The 26,739-nt window shown below is 44.0% G+C and overlaps 1 protein-coding gene across 1 annotated transcript in view; it reads right to left on the bottom strand.

Moving 5' to 3' along the window:
• Positions 1 to 15,123: 15,123 nt before the first annotated feature.
• Positions 15,124 to 26,739, bottom strand: part of LOC135511147 (tau-tubulin kinase 1-like) — a 35,367-nt gene continuing 23,751 nt past the window's right edge. The window contains exons 14-16 of the mRNA XM_064932722.1: positions 17,786 to 18,751; positions 16,473 to 17,587; positions 15,124 to 16,215 (exon numbers count right to left, since the gene is read on the bottom strand). Of these exons, the coding sequence (XP_064788794.1) occupies positions 15,759 to 16,215; positions 16,473 to 17,587; positions 17,786 to 18,751 (2,538 nt within the window). The 3' untranslated portion in view covers positions 15,124 to 15,758. The remainder of the gene's footprint in view (positions 16,216 to 16,472; positions 17,588 to 17,785; positions 18,752 to 26,739) is intronic.

Here is a 26,739-nt window from a genome sequence, read left to right as displayed (position 1 = left end):
CAGAGCATTCTACCAGAGAACCTTTGAACTTGGACACTGTCTTGTTGGCCTAACGTTATGTCCTAATTTGACTTTGGTGCAAGTCATGTTCTTCACATTACCGTCTCTGGTAAACACATACTATATCAAATAAAATCTAAGTTAACTTGTCACATGCACAGGATACAGAAGGTGTAGTGAAATGGTTACTTGTATAGTGGAGTATTTTGTTTAGACATGTAGCTAGCTAGCTAAACAATGAACCATAATCCCAACTCATAACATTACTACCCTGCACAAATCTGCAGTTAGCTAACCAGCCAGGTTCAATGTTAGCTAGCTAGCTTACATTAGCCTATAACTAGCAATGCAAATGGCTCTGAGATACAAATAATATTACTACACAGATCATACGCTTAACGTTAGCTAGCTAGCTGACTACGCTTTAACTTGAAATGAAAATGACTTTCTGACTAAATTCGAAACGTATAACATCTGAAAATGTAGCTAGCTAGACTATCTTACCCATATACATGGAAGGACGCTTCTCCCTCTCTGTCACAGATGCCATAGTTGCCCTTAGTTTGAAGACATTTTCAGATATTATACGTTTTGAATTTAGTAATCCGTAGACAGGTGTTTTATACAACAGCCTTCTGTGTCTTCCCTTTTTGACTCCCTTTGCATATTTGCAATCAAACGCCAGAATTTTATCCATCTCCTTAGCTATCATACTCTAATTCCACCGGGCATTCTACTGATTTCAAAACTCAGTCCTCCAGAAAGTGGAGAACAACACTTTTGCAGTTCTACTAAGTGATATCTTTCAAAAATTCCGCGTTAGAAAGGATTACCTACACATACTAACCAGCTCATATTATTGACAGAGGCATGCTATATCACTGACCAATCCAAACTCATCTCTCAGCATGTCCAGCCCATCCATTATCTCAGCCAGTCATGGCTAGCAGGAAGGTTCCTGACTTTTTCCGTGACTAAACCAACTCGTAATTTAACAATTCTATTTGTATTTGCAGATGGCACACACGTTTGTTATTAAGGCACATGAAAGTTCACGTTCCAGAAGGCATTTCTGACAAAAAACACATTTTGATACAAATATTTTTAAAATATGTTCAAATGCCTCTCCTGTGAAGTAGTGAGGTACGACATTTGCCTACTTTCCTGAAACAAGTCACATATATGTCAACTTGTTGTTCTGTCATACAAACTGGTTGACTTGAGTGGTTCTATAATAAGATTTGGGTCCGGATTCTATCAAATCTTGCTTAGGAATGTTTACTCTATGTACAGTACATGGCCGTGGGTAGATTCTTTGGGGTGGGGGGGTGCAGGGTTTTTTTCAGTTTTTTTCTTAGGGGGTGCTGCAGCACCCTCAGCACCCCTACTCCCGGAGGCTACGTGTATGTAGTATTACTGCCTACACAACTAGCCTACATCTGCAGAAATACACAGCTGCCTTGAAAACCGTTGTGCTGCTTTGTTGCCATGTCTGTCTTCAGCTCTGCTCTGAGGAAACATGATTATTATTATTTGTTGTTGTTATTGTTGTTGGACAAAGGAGAATGTAAAACACCAGGACATCTGCTCAAGGTGATTTTAATTCAAAAAATCTGAGAAACGTGTGATTTTATCCAAATGTAATAAAAGTTTGAAATGATTATGTTTTTGTGAAATACTAATTATGTTTGTGCTACTTGCAGTACATTTGCAGTCTACAAATGATTTATAATTATGTTGTGAAAACAATTCGGCCAGCTGCTGAATGTAGTTTGGGCCCCCTGCCCTAAGAGGTACTAATGAAGAGCTTAGGGCTGTAACCATGGTGTTCAAGTGGCCATCAACTCCTTTTTTATCTATTTTGGAACTGCTGTCCAAGCAATAAATCCAATCCTTGGCAGTGCTTCAGATGATTAATAAAATAGCTAGTTCTAAAGTAATGCACACATCCATCCAAACATTTGATTTGAAGTACAGGAGAGTGTGCAGCTGTTTCATTTAGAACTCAAGAATATAGGACCCTTTTACTCTTCTAAAGACAAGTTCTCTTTTGAAGACAAACATGTAATTTGTGTGTCTCCTTGGCTGTGGAACAAAAGCAGCATTGATCCAATCCCATAGTCCATGAGCATGTCAAGCGAAATTCACTGAATAAAGCAAACAGTAAACTACTGTTGACCAAATAATGAGGTCAGACTTGTAAAGGAGTGAGGATACAACTCAAGGAATCTCGGACAGTTCTTCAGGTTCAACCTCTTTAATGATGCATCAACTGAAGGATTCAAATGATACCAAGAGTTTTACATCTCTTTTACTGTGTTATTTCAATGTACATTAACATGTACTCTACATTCTCATTGTTTAGCACAGAACCACATACATTCTCAATGGTCAATATGGAACCTCACTTCAGTTAGACGATTACTTCAGTGTCTGTAGGTCTTGACGTGCAATTTTTTTAAATTGTCAAACATGGAAACGAAAACAGCCTTGATAAATTGGCCCATAGCTTCCTGAGAAGAGCAGAGTTAACATACACACAGTGCTTGAGATCAAACATACTTTCATCTGATGCGTACGACAGATTCATATTTGTGTGTTAATATATTTGTATAAATTGAGTATACACTGAGAGTGAAGCAATGATCCCTTATCGATGTCACTTGTTAAATAAACTTCAATCAGTGTAGATGAAGCAGGGGAGACTGGTTAAAGAAGGATTTTTAAGCCTTGGGACAAGAGACATGGATTGTGTATGTGTGCCATTCAGACGGTGAAGGGCAAGACAAAAGATTTAAGTGCCTTTGAACGGGGTATGGTAGTAAGTGCCAATCGCACCAGTTTGTGTCAAGAACGACAACACTGCTGGGTTTTTCACGCTCACAGTTCCTTGTGTGTATCAAGAATGGTCCACAACCCAAAGGACATCTAGCCAACTTGACACAACTGTGGGAAGCACTGGAGAAAACATGGACCAGCATCCCTATGGAACGCTTTCAACACCTTTTAGAGTCCATGCCCCAATGAACTCAATGCAAGTCAATATTGTAACTAAATATTAGGAAGGTGTTCTCAATGTTTTCTAAACTCGGTGTATATTTAATTATTTTAATTGAGGATATACAGTACATCTATATATATCTGCATGTTCACACCCTTTAATTCATCCTAGTACCGGCCTCTAAAATCATTGACATGTGCCACCATTGACATATGGCATCAGTAATTGTCTTAATTATAATAAATACGTTTGTATTATTTTGAAAGAATACAGTGCCTTGCGAAAGTATTCGGCCCCTTTGAACTTTGCGACCTTTTGCCACATTTCAGGCTTCAAACATAAAGATATAAAACTGTATTTTTTGTGAAGAATCAACAACCAGTGGGACACAATCATGAAGTGGAATGACATTTATTGGATGTTTCAAACTTTTTTAACAAATCAAAAACTGAAAAATTGGGTGTGCAAAATTATTCAGCCCCCTTAAGTTAATACTTTGTAGCGCCACATTTTGCTGCGATTACAAGTCGCTTGGGGTATGTCTCTATCAGTTTTGCACATCGAGAGACTGAATTTTTTTCCCATTCCTCCTTGCAAAACAGCTCGAGCTCAGTGAGGTTGGATGGAGAGCATTTGTGAACAGCAGTTTTCAGTTCTTTCCACAGATTCTCGATTGGATTCAGGTCTGGACTTTGACTTGGCCATTCTAACACCTGGATATGTTTATTTTTGAACCATTCCATTGTAGATTTTGCTTTATGTTTTGGATCATTGTCTTGTTGGAAGACAAATCTCCATCCCAGTTTCAGGTCTTTTGCAGACTCCATCAGGTTTTCTTCCAGAATGGTCCTGTATCTGGCTCCATCCATCTTCCCATCAATTTTAACGATCTTCCCTGTCCCTGCAGAAGAAAAGCAGGCCCAAACCATGATGCTGCCACCACCATGTTTGACAGTGGGAATGGTGTGTTCAAGGTGATGAGCTGTGTTGCTTTTACACCAAACATAACGTTTTGCATTGTTGCCAAAAAGTTCAATTTTGGTTTCATCTGACCAGAGCACCTTCTTCCACATGTTTGGTGTGTCTCCCAGGTGGCTTGTGGCAAACTTTAAACAACACTTTTTATGGATATCTTCAAGAAATGGCTTTCTTCTTGCCACTCTTCCATAAAGGCCAGATTTGTGCAATATACTACTGATTGTTGTCCTATGGACAGAGTCTCCCACCTCAGCTGTAGATCTCTGCAGTTCATCCAGAGTGATCATGGGCCTCTTGGCTGCATCTCTGATCAGTCTTCTCCTTGTATGAGCTGAAAGTTTAGAAGGACGGCCAGGTCTTGGTAGATTTGCAGTGGTCTGATACTCCTCCCATTTCAATATTATCGCTTGCACAGTGCTCCTTGGGATGTTTAAAGCTTGGGAAATCTTTTTGTATCCAAATACGGCTTTAAACTTCTTCACAACAGTATCTCGGACCTGCCTGGTGTGTTCCTTGTTCTTCATGATGCTCTCTGCGCTTTTAACGGACCTCTGAGACTATCACAGTGCAGGTGCATTTATACGGAGACTTGATTACACACAGGTGGATTGTATTTATCATCATTAGTCATTTAGGTCAACATTGGATCATTCAGAGATCCTCACTGAACTTCTGGAGAGAGTTTGCTGCACTGAAAGTAAAGGGGCTGAATAATTTTGCACGCCCAATTTTTCCGTTTTTGATTTGTTAAAAAAGTTTGAAATATCCAATAAATGTCGTTCCACTTCATGATTGTGTCCCACTTGTTGTTGATTCTTCACAAAAAAATACAGTTTTATATCTTTATGTTTGAAGCCTGAAATGTGGCAAAAGGTCGCAAAGTTCAAGGGGGCCGAATACTTTCGCAAGGCACTGTATGTCAACATAATGCAAAAATTCAACATGGATGGTCTCATGTTGGTGAGCTAAACAAAGATAAATATTCAAACCAAGTCAATGGTCAATCCCAACATGAATGAAGCAGGTCTTTATTGTCGATCATCAGTGATCAAATGGCAACTTGTCAGCAAGCTAGTTCATATAATAAGCAGTTAATTGGATAATGATTTAATTCATGAAACACATTCATGCAAAGTTCATCCTGGATTGGGCAGATCGATAGTCCACAGAGAAGGGGAACAGAAAACATATTAAATGTACCCATAACAGAATACTATCTTTCTCCCTCTTCCTAACATCACATTATGTATTCATTGATAATGTACATGTACAACAGTCAATGCTTTAGATTGGATACTTTATTCTTGGATACTTTATTCTACATTCTTAAAAATGTAGGTACATGTAGTTTGCAATAGCTTTGATTGGTTAGCATTTTTTCGCATTTTAATTTACATTTAGTTATGAATGCTGTAGTTTGTCATCGCTGCAAGTTTTTTTTGTTCCTGATTACATTCCATATTAAGTTCCATCTCTCTCACCAAACAATCATTTGAATCATGTCAAATTAAACACAGATATTTAACGCATTTTTGTTAGTTTGAATGCAGCAGCATTATTAGAGCTTGAGGAGGTCTCATCCAACAATTTGATACTTCTGAAAAATAAAGTTAACAAAACAAATGCAATTATAATTTTTTTCTCAACAGTTCTTTGATTTATCAAATAAAAATAAAGATTACCTTTTGTCTCAAGAAGTAACTATATTATGTACAATAAACTATTATGGAACACCAGAAGCAAGTATATTTCAAGGCATGCCAAATTTCTTAGAAATGCTGATTGGTAAAAAAGTAAAATAGATGGACAAATTAAAAGCAAACTTTTATTAGTGTGAGCCAATGAAATTGCTTCATATTAAACTGTGAATGATTGGCATCACATAGCAGCTCTACCTGAGTGCATGTCTCACTAAATTGTTCAAGACATTTTGGGGTGACATCAGAAAGTTGTTGGGGTATTGTATGAAGCAAAATAAATGGATTTGAAAACGTATTGTACTAGAGTAGATGTTTCGTTGTATTGTAAGTTGTATTATCCTTGTCATTTGATGAGAGAAATGATGATTCCTGTAAGATAAAAGGGTAACACATTATACGTGAAGCACAGAATAACATACTGAGAAAAGACAAAGAAACATAGTGACATTTAAAGTGCAAAATAAATCTAATTCTACCGTGATGTTTTTAATATGTAAGTAGGTACACGGTATGTTCAGAATCATAGGATTTTGTAACTGGTCAAATGTTTAGGAATTAGCAAAATGTTGTAAATGGGAATGATTGATGATTTACACCTGAAGTAAACATTCTATGAAACTGTATAACTAGCACTACTTCCTCATGTGTATAAACTGTGAAGGACTTTTCAAAATGTTCAGAACTGGGACCGGAGAAAAATGGGGTAGGGCCATGCTATTTAATTTTTAGTCAGGGGGGGGTTGAGTATTTTTTTGCATCTAGTCCAGGTTCGATTAAATATCATATTGCTCAAGAGTTTGAGAAGTAGTTGCTTATTACATCTCATTGTGTGCCCGATGCTGTCCCTCATCCCTGATTATCTGCAGGGTGCGCAATATTAAGTGCTCCTAGTGTGGTCTCAATCAAATGATCCATATTCTATAGGCTATAGGCCTAGGCTATACGAAGAGCATGCTCGGAGAAGCACAGGTCAAAGTTATATTTCCAAGAAAATGTACTTCCCGTGTTTTTGCGCTGCTGGGATGGTGTATATAAAACTAGGCTACACAGATTATACACTTCAATGGATAGGCTATCCCAATCATGAGCCCCGGCCTGCCCTGCTCTTGCTGATGTAAACCCTTTTGTGCTGCCTAACCAATGACTGTGCTGTATACGTTGGCACTTCAGGAGATGAGTTAATGGCTTCTTTTGAAAATAATGTTGACATTTTTATTTTATTTTTTAAAATTCCTGTGCGTTCGGACTGGGCCTGTTGATGTCCTGTTCAGTTTGAGAGGGAAAGCGTGGCGATGAAAAGGAGGACCGGTGGTAAGCTTGCTACTGCTTTAATTGATTTGAATAAAAACTATATGTTTCACTGCCCATAATGAATATATTTCTCAGACTTATTGACCTCACAATAAACCAGATTCTAGTAATTTACACAACCAACATTACTATGAAGCACCAGCCACAGATATTTGAGAAGGCTTAATTCATTTAAACGGTCTTAAACGGTCTCATTTTAATTTGACTTTAGGCTACTAACAACAAGAGTGTTTTGTGTTGAAGACTATGTCTATATATATTCAAGAAATACGAGCTAGGCCTTCCTGTTTGACAGGAGGTAGGTCTTCATATTTGAGATAGGGCTTGTGATTGATGTGATTGGCTTGATGAAACATGGCTCAAACCTGATGAATTTACTGTGTTTACATGAGGCCTCTCCTTCTGGTTACACTAGTGACCATATCCCCACATATCCTGCAAAGGTGGAGATGTTGCTAACATTTATGACAGCAATTTTCAATTTACGACGTTTTCGTCTTTTGGCTTCTAGTCATGAAATCTATGCAGCCGACTCAGTCATTTTTATAGATACTGTTTTCGGGCCTCCTGGGCCATATACAGAATTCCTCACTGAGTTCCCTGAATTCCTATCGGATCTCGTAGTCATGGCAGATAATATTTTTATTTTATTTCGACTCAGTGGGTTTTGTCCAACATGTCTCGGGACCTACGCATTGCCACAATCATACCCTGGTTCTAGTTTTGTCCCGTGGAATAGATATTGTGGATCTAAATGCTTTTCTTCATAATGATGGAATATTGGACCACCATTTTATTACGTTTTCAATCGCAACAAATAATTAGCTCAGACCCCAACCAAGGATATCAAAAGCCGCGCTATAAATTCTATGACAACCTAAAGATTCCTTGATGCCCTTCCAGACTTCCCTTTCACACTGGAGTACAAAAACATGTTAACCACCTAAACTTAACCGTGCGTAATACCATAGATGCAGTCGCACCGCTAAAAATAAAACATATTTGTCACAAGAAACTATCTTCCTGGCATACAGAAATTACCAGAGCCCTGAAGGAATGGAAATGGCGTCCCACCAAATTGGAAGTCTTCCGATTAGCTTGGAAAGACAGTACCATGCAATATTGAAAAGTCCTCATTGCTGCTAGATCAGCCTACTTTCCCACCCTGATTGAGGAGAAGAAAAAATATCCTAAATGTATTTTCGATACTAAAAAGCAGCATTCCCCAAGTGAGGGTGGCCTTCACTTCAGCAGTGATGAATTCATTAACTTCTTCAATGAAAAGATCATGATCATCAGAAAGCAAATGAAAGACTATGCGTATTTATTTCTCCAAAACTCAGTTCTCCTGAGTCTGCACAGAACTCCCAGGACCTCGGATCAATGGAGAAACTCAAGTTTTTTAATCCTGTATCTCTAGACACAATAATAGTCATCGCCTCTAAATCTTCCAGCTCTAAACTACTGTAAGAGCTACTTCTTGTGCTTGGCCGTCTTATGTTGAAGATAATAAACGGCTACCTATCCTCTGGATGTGTACCAAACTCACTAAAAGTGGCAGTAATAAAGCCGCTCCTTAAAAAGCCTTGAGAGAGATAAAAAAAACTATCTGCCAATATCGAATCTCCCATTTGTCTGAAATTGTTAATTAAAAAGCTGTTGCTCAGCAACTCACTGCTTTCCTGATGACAAATAATGTAAACTGAATGCTCCAGTCTGGTCTTAAACCCAATCGTAGTACAGAGACCGCGATGGTGAAGGTGGTAAGTTACATTTTAATGGTGTCAGACCAAAGCTCTGCGTCTGTCCTCGTGCTCCTAGACCTTTGTGCCGCTTTTGACACCATCGATCACCACATTATTTTGGAGAGGTTGGAAACCGTAAGTGGTTTACACAGATGTTTATGTGTGGTTTAGATCTTATCTGTCGAAAATATATCATTCTGTCTCTGTGAATGGTTTGGCCTCTGAAAAATCAAAATTACATTTGGGTGTTCCACAAGGTCTGTTTTAGGACCACTATTTTTTTCACAATACATTCTACCTCTTTTGGATGTAATTCGGAAACACAATGTCAACTTTCACTGCTATGCAGACAACACAGCTGTACATTTTGATGAAACAGGGTGAAGCCCCAAAACTGCCTACCCTGGAAGCCTGTGTTTCAGACATAAGGAAGTGAATGGTGGCAAATCTTTTACTTATAAACTCTGACAAAAGAGAGATGCTTGTTCTAGGTCCCAAGAAACAAAGAGATCTTCCCGTTGAATCTGACAATTAATCTTGATGGTTGTACAGTTGTCTCAAATAAAACCTAACCTACAAAGCATTACATGGACTTGCTCCTACCTATCTCTCCGATTTGGTCCTGCCGTACATACCTACACGTACGCTACAGTCACAAGACGCAGGCCTCCTCATTGTTCCTAGTGTTTTTAAGTAAGCAGCTAGCGAGGGCTTTCCCCTATAGAACTAAAATTTTATGGAATGGTCTGCCGATCCATGTGAGAGATGCAGAATCGGACTTGACCTTTAAGTCTTTACTGAAGACTCATCTCTTCAGAAGGCCCTATGATTAAGTGTATTCTGGCAGAGGGGTGCGACGGTGAACGGCAAGGCTCTGGAGTGACGAACCACCCATGCTGTCTCTGACTAGCTGGCTCCCCTCTCTCCACTGCCTCTGTCCTTATTATGGGGGCTGAGCTACTGGCTTGTTAGTGCTCTCCCATCCCGTCCCTAGGAGGGGTGCATCATGTCGTGCCAGGCTTTATTCCCGCTATACTCGACTTGAGTGGGTTGAGTGATTGATGTGATCTTCCTGTCCGGTTTTGCACCCCCTCGGGATTGTGCGGTGGGGGAGATCCACCTTGTCTCAGGGTAGAATGTTGGTGGTTTGTTGATATCCCTATGGTGGTGTGGGGGCTGTGCTTTGGCAAAATAGGTGGGTTATATCCTGCCTAGTTGACCCTGTTCAGGGGTATCGTTGGACGGGGCCACAGTGTCCCCCGACCCCCCCGTGTCAGTCTCCGGTATCTATGCCGCAATAGTCTATGTGCCGGGGGGCTAGGGTCAGTCTGTCCTATTTGGTGTAATTATCATGTCTTATCTGATGTCCTGTGTCATCTTAAGTATGCGCCCTCTAATTCTCCAATCTCTCACTTGCGCTCTCTCTCCCCTCCAGGAGGACCTGAGCCCTTGGACCATGACTCAGGACTACGTGGCCTGACAATTCTTGGCTGTTTCCTCTCCCAAGTCCACCTGGTCATGCTACTGCTCTAATATTGCTGATCTGCCTGCGGCTATGGAATCCTGACCGGTTCACTGGACATGCTCCCTCGCACTCTCTCTCCTTCCCCTTCTCTCTATACTACACCTGCTGTCTCCACCTGCTGTCTCAACCTTGCAACCTCTATAAACACTGTGATTATTATTTGACACTGTTGGTCATCTATGAACGTTTGAGCATCTTGAACAATGATCTGGCCTTAATGGCCATGTACTCTTACAGTGCCTTGTGAAAGTATTCGGCCACCTTGAACTTTGCGACCTTTGCCACATTTCAGGCTTCAAACAAAGATATAAAACTGTATTTTTTTGTGAAGAATCAACAACAAGTGGGACACAATCATGAAGTGGAACAACATTTATTGGATATTTCAAACTTTTTTAACAAATCAAAAACTGAAAAATTGGGCGTGCAAAATTATTCAGCCCCCTTAAGTTAATACTTTGTAGCGCCACCTTTTGCTGCGATTACAGCTGTAAGTCGCTTGGGGTATGTCTCTATCAGCTTTGCACATCGAGAGACTGAATTTTTTTCCCATTCCTCCTGGCAAAACAGCTCGAGCTCAGTGAGGTTAGATGGAGAGCATTTGTGAACAGCAGTTTTCAGTTCTTTCCAAAGATTCTCGATTGGATTCAGGTCTGGACTTTGACTTGGCCATTCTAACACCTGGATATAACACCTGGATATTTTTGATCCATTCCATTGTAGATTTTGCTTTATGTTTTGGATCATTGTCTTGTTGGAAGACAAATCTCCGTCCCAGTCTCAGGTCTTTTGCAGACTCCATCAGGTTTTCTTCCAGAATGGTCCTGTATTTGGCTCCATCCATCTTCCCATCAATTTTAACCATCTTCCCTGTCCCTGCTGAAGAAAAGCAGGCCCAAACCATGATGCTGCCACCACCATGTTTGACAGTGGAGATGGTGTGTTCAGGGTGATGAGCCGTGTTGCTTTTACGCCAAACATAACGTTTTGCAGTGTTGCCAAAAAGTTCAATTTTGGTTTCATCTGACCAGAGCACCTTCTTCCACATGTTTGGTGCGTCTCCCAGGTGGCTTGTGGCAAACTTTAAACAACACTTTTTATGGATATCTTTAAGAAATGGCTTTCTTCTTGCCACTCTTCCATAAAGGCCAGATTTGTGCAATATACGACTGATTGTTGTCCTATGGACAGAGTCTCCCACCTCAGCTGTAGATCTCTGCAGTTCATCCAGAGTGATCATGGGCCTCTTGGCTGCATCTCTGATCAGTCTTCTCCTTGTATGAGCTGAAAGTTTAGAGGGACGGCCAGGTCTTGGTAGATGCAGTGGTCTGATACTCATTCCATTTCAATATTATTGCTTGCACAGTGCTCCTTGGGATGTTTAAAGCTTGGGAAATCTGTTTGTATCCAAATCCGGCTTTAAACTTCTTCACAACAGTATCTCGGACCTGCCTGGTGTGTTCCTTGTTCTTCATGATGCTCTCTGCGCTTTTAACGTACCTCTGAGACTATCACAGTGCAGGTGCATTTATACAGAGACTTGATTACACACAGGTGGATTGTATTTATCATCATTAGTCATTTAGGTCAACATTGGATCATTCAGAGATCCTCACTGAACTTCTGGAGAGAGTTTGCTGCACTGAAAGTAAAGGGGCTGAATAATTTTGCACGCCCAATTTTTCAGTTTTTGATTTGTTAAAAAGTTTGAAATATCCAATAAATGTCGTTCCACTTCATGATTGTGTCCCACTTGTTGTTGATTCTTCACAAAAAAATACAGTTTTATATCTTTATGTTTGAAGCCTGAAATGTGGCAAAAGGTTGCAAAGTTCAAGGGGGCCGAATACTTTCACAAGGCACTGTATAATCTCCACTCAGCACAGCCAGAAGAGGACTGACAACCCCTCAGAGCCTGATTCCTCTCTAGGTTTCTTCATAGGTTCCAGTCTTTATAAGGAGTTGTTCCTAGCTACGGTGCTTTTACATCTGCATTGCTTGCTGTTTGGGGTTTTAGCCTGGGTTTCTGTATAAGGGTCTAGTCTGCTATTTAAGAAATACATTGTGAAGGATTTGTGACAAGCTACAGGCAGGCAGGAGTGGTCAGCATTTCAACAGCACATCAACAACAGCACTTTAACAACATGCCTATACATTTTTCATTAAGGCTGTTTAAAATAATTACTTAGAATGAAATATCATTGAAATGAAAAATTCCTAATTGGGCTACACTGTCATTCTACAGTGCCTTTGAATTGACTTTTAGAAACATGAGATTGGCCAGTCTTTGGTTTGAGGATCATGCGGTGAGCTATGCATGTCTATTTTGTAACAGGAATGTAACGGAATAAAATATAATTAGTTAGAAAATGATAGTTTCAATATTGAAAAAAGTTGCAAGTGCATATAGGCCTACCTGATGATCTGCGGCTGCTGTGTTAAAAAACAAATGCATTTTTCTCTAATTCGTTGATGATCAGATACTCAGTCATACCTGGTTCGGTTGTTCTACATGTTTACAGTTGATAGACAACTTTAGCACTGTTCCAAACTGAAGACGATCCTCTTTTTTAACAACAGCGTATAGTAATCAAAACGTCCCCTGTGCTGCAGCATGCGCTCATTCGTTGTCATGCACTGTTTAGGTATTAGACGAAATTCTGCTTCTGAGTTGATAAAAGGCTATTTTTTTTCTCAGAACTGCAAATAAGATGATAGATTCATGCAGTGCTTTTATTATAAAGCAGAGCTTTTCACCACTACCTTGTCCACAGTGGTCTGCAAATCCACAATCATCTGGCCCACCGCCCTTGCTACTTAGCCATGTAATGCTTACGAAACGGTTTCATGTAATGATTACAGTTTCTAAAACTGCATATCTAAGGCTATCTGTCCTACGAGTGAGGGTAAACATTAGGCATGTTGTCTGCTATCCACTTTGTTTGAATTATTATTTTGGGTATAGGGGAAGGTCACTAGTGTTTTTTCAGGCCATCCATTTTCTTTTCAGAGAGGTCTGATTTCCTCCAGGTATCCCTCATTATAAATAAAGTACAGTCCCTAATACAACAATAACAGAAATCATGTTCATTTGGACACATTTCACAGTATCTATCTTTAAATGTGTTTCTGATTTAATATGAGCCTCAAATCGCAACCTACTTCCTATGGGCTCTGGTCAAAAGTAGTGCACTAAATTGGAAATAAAGAGCCATTTGGGACTCTGTAGGTACATCTAATTAACTCCTCCAAAATAAAAGCCACTCATGATCATATCTGGGTGAACCGTTTCCCAAGGTAGACAAGAACACATGCTGACCATTACAAAGCCACAAGAACATCGACTTTATGCATTCCTTTCGATTCCCTCAAAATCCTTTTCTATCTCAATGAAAAAGACAGAGGAATAATGACACTTATTTCGGTAACACTTTACAATAAAGGTACCTTAATTTAAAGCGTCACTCTTAGTTCAAACAGAGACATTGGCCTACTGCATGAAACATTTAGCAGCACTTGAAGCAGCTCCTGGTGAAGTGTGATATTGTCTAATGAACACCTTCATAGGGCTTTATGAGACTATATACTACTCTATGGCGGTTATCATACAGTAGGTCGGGCACAGGTTTTCATTCCAAAATGCAGATTTACCAGTCCCTGATTATTATCTACATGACGGTAACTCTACTCAAAGCACCTTGTAAAGTGTTATAATGCTTTAAATACCTTAATAGAATCTCATAGATGCTGTCATTGAGCATTGTGAAACTTGACAATCAAGTAATAAGGCATGAGAGAGATATTCATAATATATAACAGTCTCTGGTACCTTATTGCCTTTTTGTAGTTTCATAATGCTCCATGACTTCTATAAGGTGCTATGAACGCTTATAACGCAATATAACAGTTCAGAACTCTTCATAAGAAAGAACGTCAAGTGTTACCTAAACTACTATCCGTGGTCTGACCTAAATAACGTTCATCCTATAATTTAGCTATATATTATTCTCATATCACACGTAATCATTTTAATTTAAAGCACTTCTTTAAGCAAACTAGTATGTGAGAACAGAGGAGGCTGCTGCTCTGCTGTTGCAGTTTTTTTCTTCCCTGGAAGCGTTAGTGATGGGAGGAGTAGACAAGAACTGGTCTTAGAACAGGTCTTATTAAGGCATACGAGGGCTGCTGTACTGAGTCAGAATCACAGGGGGGCTAGGGGAGGCTAGGGGAACCCCATAACAAATCAGGCACCCCACAATCGATATGGACATTGGGCACCATCATTGTGCAGAGCCCCAAGAGTCAATGTGTAATTCGAACCCTGCTAAGGAACAAGTTCCCAGACAGGTGCAGGGAGGCCTCAGCTGCAGGAGGTAACGAACACCCACTTCCATAGTCTGTGGCATTGGGGGTCACACCCACTTCCATAGTCTGTGGCATTGGGGGTCACACCCACTTCCTTAGTCTGTGGCATTGGGGGTCACACCCACTTCCCTAGTCTGTGGCATTGGGGGTCATACCCACTTCCCTAGTCTGTGGCATTGAGGGTCACACCCACTTCCCTAGTCTGTGGCATTGGGGGTCACACCAACTTCCGTAGTCTGTGGCATTGGGGGTCACACCAACTTCCCTAGTCTGTGGCATTGGGGGTCACACCCACTTCCATATTCTGTGGCATTGGGGGGTCACACCCACTTCCCTAGTCCGTGGCATTGGGGGGTCACACCCACTTCCCTAGTCTGTGGCATTGGGGGTCATACCCACTTCCCTAGTCTGTGGCATTGAGGGTCACACCCACTTCCCTAGTCTGTGGCATTGGGGGTCTCGCCCACTTCCCTAGTGGGCGAGTGGGGGGGGGACCCACTTCCATAGTCTGTGGCATTGGGGGTCTCACCTACTTCCCTAGTCTGTGGCATTGGGGGGTCACACCCACTTCCCTAGTCTGTGGCACTGGGGGGTCACACCCACTTCCCTAGTCTGTGGCATTGGGGGTCTCACCCACTTCCCTAGTCTGTGGCATTGGGGGTCTCACCCACTTCCCTAGTCTGTGGCATTGGGGGTCTCGCCCACTTCCCTAGTCTGTGGCATTGGGGGGGGGGGACCCACTTCCCTAGTCTGTGGCATTGGGAGTCTCACCTACTTCCCTAGTCTGTGGCATTGGGGGGTCACACCCACTTCCCTAGTCTGTGGCATTGGGGGGTCACACCCACTTCCCTAGTCTGTGGCATTGGGGGTCACACCCACTTCCCTAGTCTGTGGCATTGGGGGTCTCACCGCAGCCTGGAACTCTCTATTACTGGTTTTGTTCTTGGCCTTAACTGTGATTAGAAGCAGACCCCTCTTTGTTATCTTAAGCTGAGAGTTGAAACATAGTGTTTTTGCACAAACACGTTTGAGGTCGTGGAGTTACTCTGACATACAGTAGATAAAGGGGTGTGTGAAGTGCAGTGTGGGTGGTCTGGTGGATAGATAGCCCTGATACACTAAGCTAGGCTACATTATCTGGTGGTTGTCTTGCTCTCAGAAGCATCTGACTTCCCCTTGGTGGGTGTGGATGTAGATGACAACGGGTAAAGTTTGCCTCGCCTCCTGGGCGTCCCAGGGGCTGAGGAATCATCGGTTTGAGGCGGTCTGGGTTTTAGCGGAAGTGCAGTCTGCGCCCGCACGGATATGAGCTGCCTCCGGACTTCTGTAACTGCAGCCCCCCGGCGTGGGCGCTGAGGGGAGGGGCTGTCAGTCCGGGAAGTGGAGTAGCAACAGGGGGAGGTGCTGAGGCTACGGGGGGAGGGGCATGCAGAGAGAGGGATTCGGGAGATGACCCCACGCAGGGGGGTCTGGGGGGTGGAGAATAAGAAGGAGGAGTTGGCCCCGGGTCCGGGTTGGGACTGCAGAGTCTGGGACCTCTGGTGCAGTGGAACATTTATTCTTGGGGTCCTAGTTTTATGAGATTGATGCCTGAAACACAGAGATACAATACAGAGATAGTCATATATGTAGAATGATGCTTTGAATTCTGAATTATGTTCTAGAATCATGCTTAAAGATCATAATCTGGAGGTTTTCACATAATATTATTATCCATTCAGAATATTATTCAAAGGGCTGGGTGAACAACAGAGTGGATAAAAGGCAGCCTTGGCGTGAGCCCCCTAGAGATCGGGAATTGATAAGAGCATGTGTTTCCTGTCAAATACGCTTTTAATTGAACCTACCTAGCATATATAGTTGAAAGTTGGGGTTTGTGGAGATTAGCACTGGGGCCAGTTTGGGAGACAGCATGAAACGGTGTAACAGAGGATCCCTGTAGCTTAACAGGCATGACAGGACGGGGTATTCTGCTCCTTTGACGCCCCTCACTCCTCTCCCCCCAAATTCCCCTCTCCTTCCTGGGCAGATAGTTGTCCTCATCATGGGTGTCTTCCTCTGACTGGATCTCTGCTGGAACTTTACAGCCATCATCCGCAGAGGACGCAGAGGAAACAGAAGCCAGTCTTATCATGCGACCTTGCCTCCTTTCCATGACCAGCCGTGCTAGGTGAGGTCGCTTGGCCCTCTGACGAGACTTGAATGACTGGGACGCCGCCGACTGGTCCTGGTCCGAGCTGGTGTCCTCCTCAGACCGAGAGAGAACCGGGATTCGGCTCATTTTCTGAGGCCTGGTCTGTTTGCTGGCCTCTGCCAATTTTTCTGGGTCACCAGGGTCCTTGGGTTCCTCCTGTGGAGAAGCCTCATTGTTTTGTTCGAGATGGATCTGGCTCTCCTTCTCTGCTAACATCACGTCTTGGGCAGGCTCCATCTCAGGCGAAATGACAATAGGGGTGTCCTCTGTTTCAGAGTCTAACTTGGTTTCTATTGAAATTGCCAGGATATCCTGGGCTTCAGGTTCTTCTGGGGCACCAAGAATGGGAGAGGAGAGGTTTGACTGGATCGCTGGCTGGGCTTCGTCCCCAAGTTCTGGCTCTTCTTCCATCTCTTTTTCTGGGGAGATTAACTCCTCAACCTCCTTCTTTGCAACATCCTTTTCCTCCTCCTTAGCCCTGTTGTCTCTCTCTGGGGAACCTGGGATTTCTCTCTCGGAATCTTCCTCCTTGGACCTACTCTCTTTCTTCTCCTCTTCCTCCTCCTCAAACCTGCTCACTTCGTCCCCTTCCTCTTCTTTCTCAAAGACATTGCTTTCTGATCCACTCTCCCTCCTCTGTACGTCGTATGTCTTCTGGAACTCCCCTTCAGATCCACTCTCCCTCCCCTCTTCACTGTCTCTGTTTGGAACCTTGCCCTCAGATCCACTCTCCCTCCCCTCTTCACTGTCTCTGTTTGGAACCTTGCCCTCAGATCCCCTCTCCCTCCACTCTTCACTGTCTCCGTTTGGAACCTTGCCCTCAGATCCACTCTCCCTCCCCTCTTCACTGTCTCTGTTTGGAAGCTTGCCCTCAGATCCACTCTCCCTCCCCTCTTCACTGTCTCTGTTTGGAACCTCGCCCTCAGATCCACTCTCCCTCCCCTCTTCACTGTCTCTGTTTGGAACCTTGCCCTCAGATCCACTTTCCCTCTCCTTCTCAAAGTCTGAACGGTCCACATCGGATCTGCTCTCCCTGCTCCTCTCTTTCTCTCCATCCAAGACATCCTGCTCTTTCTCTTCCTCCGAGTGGTTCTCCTGTTCGTCTGTGGGCTCCTCAACCAGCCCAGGGAGCAGCAGCCTGAGCTGCAGAGTCCCTGAGGAGCTCATCACATTATGGTGGGTAGTCTCGGCAATGTGTACGAATGTCCGCTCTACTTTGGTGAAAGGAGGGGAGGTGCTGGTGGGAGTAACAACATAGGGCGCCACATTGACCAGGATGGCGGAGATGGCCGTCGAAGGCGGTTTGGGCTCGGACTTCAACTGCGTGAACAAAGTACTTGGCTCAGACACGTCAAGCAGGCTTCCCAGAGGTCCCAGAGCTCTCTCGCACTGGGGTGTGATGGCTGCCAGCGTCCCCTGGTGACTCCCGGCATCGTCCGGGGGCAGATCACCCACCACGGCAAGGGACCTCCTCACGTCTCCAGGGGAGAAGAGCACCAGGGTCTTGGAGCCTTCCTCCAGCTCCAGGTCCGGATCACCACCAAACCCCACTCCTGAAGAGGCCCGGCGAGGGTATTCCCGAGGAGGCTCATCTGCAAGGAGAGTAGAGGGAGCTCCATCATCACCCTCTTGGCTGTGCTCGCTGCTCTTGGGGCTCCCATCACCGCTGGACACTGCCCCAGCCCCAGCCCCGACCTCAGCAGCATCCACATTCCCATCCTCATCCTGCTCAACACATGTTCTGGAATCAACCTCAAAGGAGGTTTGGAGTGGTGGAAGGGTGGCGGCGCCGGTGAGCATGGCAGAGAGGAAGTCCACCCGTCGAAAGCGATGCTGGGCCAGCGTGGGTAGTTTAGGCCTCTCTCTCTCTACACTCTGGAAGTTGAGGTCCTCCCCACTGCCACCCTGGTATGGGCTGATCTGCTCCAGGGCCTGCAGCACATCACAAAGAGAGGCTGTAGTACACAAGTATCAAAGAAAAGGAAATACTTTCCCTGAACCCCATACTCTTAGAAAAAAAGGTGTTATTGTGTTATTCAGCTGTCCCCATGGGATAATCCCTTGGAGAACCCTTTTTGCTTCCAGGTAGAGCCCTTTTCACAGTGGGTTCTACATGGATCCAAAAAGGGTTCTACCTGGAACCAAAAAGAGCTCTCCTATGGGGACAGCTGAAGAACCCTTTTGGAACCCTTTTTTCTAAGAGTGTAGGACATAATAATGAAATATCAGATGTTTTATCTAACAATGAGTTAATGAAATGAAAAGGACAAACATACGAAGAACACCCTCACAAAGACTTCAGTACACATCAATACACACAGACACCTGCAAACTGTTGCAGAGCAGAACCAGTGTATGACCTTAAAAACATGAATATCTTAGAAAACTTAGGATACGTTTAAAAATGACTACCATAGCATCAAACCATTTTCCATTAGCCATTACTGAATAAACACAAAAGGCAGCAAAGGCTAAATGAAGTACTTCCCAAATCCTTTAATCATATTTTGGTTGTATACAAGCGTCTGAGAAATGTCTAGTATAGTTGACATACATGGATGAAAAAAGGCACAGAACATAGAATATATATAATACTGTATATATGTACATGTTATGTTCTCTGTTTTCTTTTAAATTGCTCAACCCAGGTGTGATTTCATGTGTAGCCATGGTTACAAACAGTGCATTGCCAAATATATGTACAGCTGTGAAGCAAATATACAAGATCACACGTCGAGATGACATCAAAGTGTTGAAACGTTGTCGATCCAGCAATATACTAATATCCATTTGTTGTGGGTTTCTTTAAAAAATGGCTTGATATACATGCTTTTAAATACATAATGTTATACATAACTCTACAGGGTTATTGTGATACAAAAACAAATGCTCCTAATATATTCACAAAAAGAGAATAGTGACTGTACTGTCCTCTACTGAGAGACACTCACGGATCACGATGTTGTTCAAATAATGGTTGACATCTTTTACATTCGCTCCAAAGTGTTAAAAAACTATGATTGCCACTGTATTATCTTACATATTCCCATTCCAACCCACCTCCCACATATATTATTTGCAATGAACAGGAGAATAGTTCCGTTTTTCCAGTACTGCGAGTCATTAGACAGCCTTTGAAGAATTTGAGTCGAGAAGGACTTTTATACAAGAGTCTCTTCTTTCACTGAACAGATGTAGGATCTTCATTTGAGCACTCTTTTGATGCTGAGAATTTTCCAGCACGGCGGGAAATGCAAACTTGTAGTGCATTTGAGTTGTGTTTGTCGATTCCACTTTGAAATTTCAGACTTGATTTGTATGGTATGAACCATACAAAAATGTCAAATCATTATAATCCAGATAATAATTCACATTTCCTGTTGCTGAAGGATTATTTTCCTTCTGTAGCAAACTGGATCAAATTAAGATCCTACATCTGTATCACTCACAGACACATGTTTATTTCTCCTTTATTTAACCAGGTAGGCAGGGTTGAGAACAAGTTCTCATTTGCAACTGCGACCTGGCCAAGATTGGGACACTGGGCAATAAATAAGTGACTCAGAAACCAGACAATGTTTTTCCCTTGCCGTCTGTCTTTCCACAAGCACAAATAAGTCACCAAGATCTACATGCAATCAGGACAGTACACACAGGACTGGAGCAACATTACACAGACTACTAAGCAGCATCATTACAGTATATGATTGCATGCCATTTTACATGAGAATGCTTCTGTAGGAAAACTCCCAAAACCCACTTCAACATTACCAGACAAACTAAATGTTTTTAACAAATGTTTTTAACAGATGCCTACCAACCCTACTTAGGTATTCACTGATCCGTGGATGTACTTTTCTTGTTCTTGGAAATAAACCAAAGTGCAGCAGATAAACTGTAGACCAGTGTAAACATGGACCTATCACATCAGACTTTACTAGTTCAAGCGAAGCGGCGTCCGATATGATTTATTGTACGAACTGAACTGATAGGGCCCATATTCACAAAGCATCTCAAGAGAAGGAGTGCTAATCGAGTGCTAATCTAGCATACATTTTTCCTTTTAGATCATAATGAATTAGATTACATGGACAGGGGATACCTGATCTTAGATCAGCACTCCTACCCTAAGATGCTCGACATAGAGCCTCAGAACTAAGCTTCATCAGAGGGTGATAAATACATTCAGTGAATGTCATTATTGGATCACTGAAAACAGTGAAATGGATGGAAGACCAACTGGGCAACTGTATTATATCCCCCCCCCCCCCCCATTATACAATCTAGACATGGCCTCAATTCAATTAAACCTGCATTGTGGTGTTAAAGCAGTTTAGCTCTTCTTTTCCCATGGTCAAATGAAATGAATTGATAGAGTGGTGTTGGGTCAAATCCATAGAATTAGGAATCAGAATGGATCATAACAGGAGTGGTGTGATGGAAAACATCCAATCATGTTGACTTTATCAACATTGGTATCATATTGGCTTAGATGTGATGGTAGGAAGATTTGAATTTCACATTGACATAAATCAATGCCTACTAATAATTAAATAGTGTCTCTATGGTTAAATCCTGGATTTAACCATAGAGACACAAGTCCAACTACTGGCCCAAAGCGAGCAGCTCCGGCACCATATAGGCCTACTCCCCCTTGCGGCAGGGATCCCGGTTCAAACCCCACATGAGCCCTGCTGCTCCTATCCTATCATTAAGTCATTATTATGAAAAGGAGTTTGGAAATTCTCTTCTCCTTTGTAAAAAAATAAAAAGCACTAGTAATAGGTAGAGAGGTAAGTTTGTAAACAAAGGCACTGCGTAAACATTACTAGGCCAGGTTCAATTGAATATCAGCCTTCCCATCCTTTTAAAAACAATTACAGTAGTTAGCAACACATTTTGACAATATGGATATTTCACAAATCTATAGTTAAGACTGGTGCATCAAAATGAAGGTGTGTTCTTAACAAGAGCCGTGTCCTCTGTCCAGACTCAAAGGCAAGATAAATTAAATGATTCACAACAGTAAACTAGATACAATTATGGAAAATAAATGATTATTGCTGGTAACACTGGTAATACTGTCACAACTGAAACTGAATACAATATGATAGACATGTTATAAACGTGTTATATACATCTTATAAACATTTATATGCAGTAAGAAAGCAGCATTCCACTGCAATGAGGGAAACTATTGCCTATCAATCTACTGCTTATTAATCTATTGCCTGTCAATCTATTGCCTGTCAATCTATTGCCTGTCAATCTATTGCCTGTCAATCTATTGCCTGACAATCTATTGCCTATCAATCTACTGCCCATCAATCTACTGCCCATCAATCTACTGCCCATCAATCTACTGCCTATCAATCTACTGCCCATCAATCTACTGCCCATCAATCTACTGCCCATCAATCTACTGCCCATCAATCTACTGCCTATCAATCTATTGCCTATCAATCTATTGCCTGTCAATCTATTGCCTATCAATCTACTGCCCATCAATCTACTGCCCATCAATCTACTGCCCATCAATCTACTGCCCATCAATCTACTGCCCATCAATCTACTGCCTATCAATCTATTGCCTATCAATCTATTGCCTGTCAATCTATTGCCTATCAATCTACTGCCCATCAATCTACTGCCCATCAATCTACTGCCCATCAATCTACTGCCTATCAATCTACTGCCTATCAATCTATTGCCTATCAATCTACTGCCTATCAATCTATTGCCTATCAATCTATTGCCTTTCAATCTATTGCCTATCAATCTATTGCCTATCAATCTATTGCCTATCAATCTATTGCCTATCAATCTATTGCCTATACTGATCCATGACAGTAATCATGTCTCTCTGTTCATCTCAACATCCTGGCACATTGACTATGATAAAGCAGCATCTCCAATTACCATTCAACATTTTGCTATGCTTTATTTGAAATAACAAAAACAAACAGATTTTGGCTTTAAACGAGATCAAACAGGAACAACATGTGAATGAAAATGGCAATAGTGGTGGTGGTGAAGATCTCCACACACAGTCCTAAAGCACTTCTAAGCATGTTCAGATGAATGCCCGGGCTGAGCAGAAATGACACAAAGCCCAGACTCTTTGCCTAAAAGTCTACCTCGCAGAAAGATACAGTACTCAGTGCTTGAATAAAAACAGCATCTTTCAAAAAACGAGTGTCAGTGTACAATAAAGTGGTGTGTACAGTGTCTGTGGTGTACAAGGTTTTGGACCATGTGGTTCTCTCTCCCCCTCCTGGTTCTCCTTCTCTGTCTCTCCACGGAGCCGTATGCCTCGTGGGGTGGCCTGGTTCGGCTCGGATATCCAGGGACCTTGCCTGCACTTCCTCAAGAAGGACAAAATGCAATCCTACTATTCCTGGCCCACGGTCCCACAAACCCACAGGTACACCCGGAGCACAGGGTACAGGCTGGGTCGGGGGGCCTCAGTTTACTGCACAATAAAAAAAACATTTTGTAATATTCCCTTTTTTTAAACCTTCTAATCCTCCTAGATGTAGCCAGGACGGTGTTGTTTTCTGTGAGGAGGAGGATGGATATTGTTGTTGTGGTTCGTGAAAAGGCTCTGCATGTGGTTACACAGAATGTCAGATGCAACCCCTACTGGGCTTTTTTATCCGATCACGTCTTGTTCATTAGTTTAGCCAGCATCTGTTGTATCTGGAGTCGGGACAGGTTGAGGACGGAGTGTCGTGGTCGCGACCCCCCGGGGCTGCCGGGTACCAGGGGCATGTGGCGCCGCGAGGGGAGACGGGCGGGGCTGCTCTCGGCAGAGCGGCTTCTCTGGATCAACGCCCCAGCTTCCAAGTTACCATGGGGATACTGCTCCGTCTCCAGGGTAGAGGACGAGAACACGTACGACGCCAATCTTCTCAATTGGTTGGGCCTCGGGAAAGAGTGGTGCGGGTGGTGGGGGTGGGGCCTATCCTCCTCCAACTGAAAAAGACCAATAAGAGTGGAGGAGAAAGGCATCAGGTGGGGGTGTGGCCAAGAAGACTCCGTCTCTTCTCTATCTCTGCTGTCATGGGAATGTCTGTGTGTCTGTCTGGGTCACTGTGCATCTGGGTCTCTGTGCGTCTGGGTCTCTGTGCGTCTGGGTCTCTGCGCGCCCGGGTCTCTGCGCGCCCGGGTCTCTGCGCGCCCGGGTCTCTGCGCGCCCGGGTCTCTGCACGCCCGGGTCTCTGCACGCCCGGGTCTCTGCGCGCCTGGGTCTCTGCGCGCCTGGGTCTCTGTTTCTCTGTGCGTCTGGGTCTCTGTTTGTATGTGCGTCTGGGTCTCTGTTTGTATGCGCGTCTGGGCCTCTGTTTGTATGCGCGTCTGGGTCTCTGTTTGTATGCGCGTCTGGGTCTCTGTTTGTATGCGCGTCTGGGTCTCTGTTTGTATGCGCGTCTGGGTCTCTGTGTGTCTGGGTCTCTGTTTGTATGCGCGTCTGGGTCTCTGTGTGTCTGGGTATCTGTTTGTATGCACGTCTGGGTCTCTGTGTGTCTGGGTTTTTGTTTGTATGCGCGTCTGGGTCTCTGTGCGTCTGGGTCTCTGTGCGTCTGGGTCTCTGTGCGTCTGGGTCTCTGTTTGCATGCATGTCTGGGTCCCTGTGTGTCTGGGTCTCTGTGTGTATGCGTGTCTGGGTCTCTGTTTGTATGAGTGTCTGGGTCTCTGTTTGTATGTGCGTCTGGGTCATTGTGTGTCTGGGTCTCTGTGTGTCTGGGTCTCTGTTTGTATGAGTGTCTGGTTCTCTGTGTGTCTGGGTCTCTGTGTGTATGCGTGTCTGGGTCTCTGTTTGTATGAGTGTCTGGGTCTCTGTTTGTATGTGCGTCTGGGGCTCTGTTTGTATGTGCGTCTGGGTCTCTGTGTGTCTGGGTCTCTGTTTGTATGAGTGTCTGGGTCTCTGTGTGTCTGTGTTTATGCGTGTCTGGGTCTCTGTTTGTATGAGTGTCTGGGTCTCTGTTTGTAATGTGTATCTGGGTCTCTGTGTGTCTGGGTCTCTGTTTGTATGTGCGTCTGGGTCTCTGTTTGTATGTGTGTCTGGGTCTCTGTTTGTATGTGTGTCTGGGTCTCTGTTTGTATGTGTGTCTGGGTCTCTGTTTGTATGAGTGTCTGGATCTCTGTGTGTCTGGGTCTCTGTGTGTCTGGGTCTCTGTGTGTCTGGGTCTCTGTTTGTACGAGTGTCTGGGTCTCTGTGTGTCTGGGTCTCTGTTTGTATGTGTGTCTGGGTCTCTGTTTGTATGTGTATCTGGGTCTCTGTTTGTATGTGCGTATGGGTCTCTGTATGTGCGTCTGGGGTCTCTGTGCGTCTGGGTCTCTGTTTGTATGCGTGTCTGGGCCTCTGTGTGTATGCGTGTCTGGGTCTCTGTTTGTATGTGTGTCTGGGTGTCTGTTTGTATGCGTGTCTGGGTCTCTGTTTGTATTCGTGTCTGGGTCTCTGTTTGTATTCGTGTCTGGGTCTCTGTTTGTATGCGTGTCTGGGTCTCTGTTTGTATGCGTGTCTGGGTCTCTGTTTGTATGCGTGTCTGGGTCTCTGTTTGTATGTGTGTCTGGGTCTCTGTTTGTATGTGTGTCTGGGTCTCTGTTTGTATGTGTGTCTGGGTCTCTGTTTGTATGTGTGTCTGGGTCTCTGTTTGTATGTGTGTCTGGGTCTCTGTTTGTATGTGTGTCTGGGTCTCTGTTTGTATGTGTGTCTTGGTCGCTGTTTGTATGTGTGTCTGGGTCTCTGCGCGTCTGTATGTCTGGGTCTCTGCGTGTTTGTATGTCTGGGTCTCTGCACGTCTGTATGTCTGTGTCTCTGCGCGTCTGTATGTCTGTGTCTCCGCGCGTCTGGGGTCTCTGTTTGCATGTGTGTCTGGGTCTCTGCGCGTCTGTATGTCTGGGTCTCCGCGCGTCTGGGGTCTCTGTCTGTATGTGTGTCTGGGTCTCTGTCTGTATGTGTGTCTGGGTCTCTGTCTGTATGTGTGTCTGTCTGTATGGGTGTCCGGGTCTCTGTCTGTATGTGTGTCTGGGTCTCTGTCTGTATGTGTGTCTGGCATCTTTGTCTGTATGTGTGTCTGTCTGTATGAGTGTCTGGGTCTCTGTGTGTTTGAGTCTCTGTCTGTATGTGTGTCTGGGTCTCTGTATGTGTGTCTTGGTCTCTGTATGTGTGTCTTGGTCTCTGTATGTGTGTCTGTGTCTCCGCACGCCTGTGTCTCCGCACGTCTGGGTCTCCGCACGTCTGTGTCTCCGCACGTCTGGGTCTCCGCACGTCTGGGTCTTCGCGTGTCTGGGTGTCTGGGTCTCTGCGTGTCTGGGTCACTGGGTGTCTGGGTCTCTGCGTGTCTGGGTCTCTGGGTCTCTGGGTGTCTGGGTCTCTGCGTGTCTGGGTCTCCGTGTGAGTGGGTCTCGGTGTGAGTGGGTCTCGGTGTGAGTGGGTCTCGGTGTGAGTGGGTCTCGGTGTGAGTGGGTCTCCGTGTGTCTGGGTCTCCGTGTGTCTGGGTCTCTGCGTGTCTGGGTCTCCGTGTGAGAGGGTCTCCGTGTGGGTGGGTCTCCGTGTGAGTGGGTCTCCGTGTGAGTGGGTCTCCATGTGAGTGGGTCTACGTGTGTCTGGGTCTCTGCGTGTCTGGGTCTCTGCGTGTCTGGGTCTCTGTGTGTCTGGGTCTCTGCGTGTCTGTGTGTCTGGGTCTCCGTGTGAGTGGATCTCCGTGTGAGTGGGTCTCCGTGTGTCTGGGTCTCCGCGTGTCTGTGTCTCTGCGTGTCTGGGTCTCTGCGTGTCTGGGTCTCCGTGTGAGTGGGTCTCCGTGTGAGTGGGTCTCCGTGTGAGTGGGTCTCCGTGTGAGTGGGTCTACGTGTGTCTGGGTTTCCGTGTGTCTGGGTCTCCGTGTGTCTGGGTCTACGTGTGTCTGGGTCTCCGTGTG

The sequence above is a fragment of the Oncorhynchus masou genome, chromosome 23 (assembly GCF_036934945.1).
Source record: "Oncorhynchus masou masou isolate Uvic2021 chromosome 23, UVic_Omas_1.1, whole genome shotgun sequence".
NCBI classification, from domain to species: domain Eukaryota; kingdom Metazoa; phylum Chordata; class Actinopteri; order Salmoniformes; family Salmonidae; genus Oncorhynchus; species Oncorhynchus masou.
Note: the sequence above shows the minus strand (reverse complement) of the source record. Positions and strands in the feature narration are given on the sequence as shown.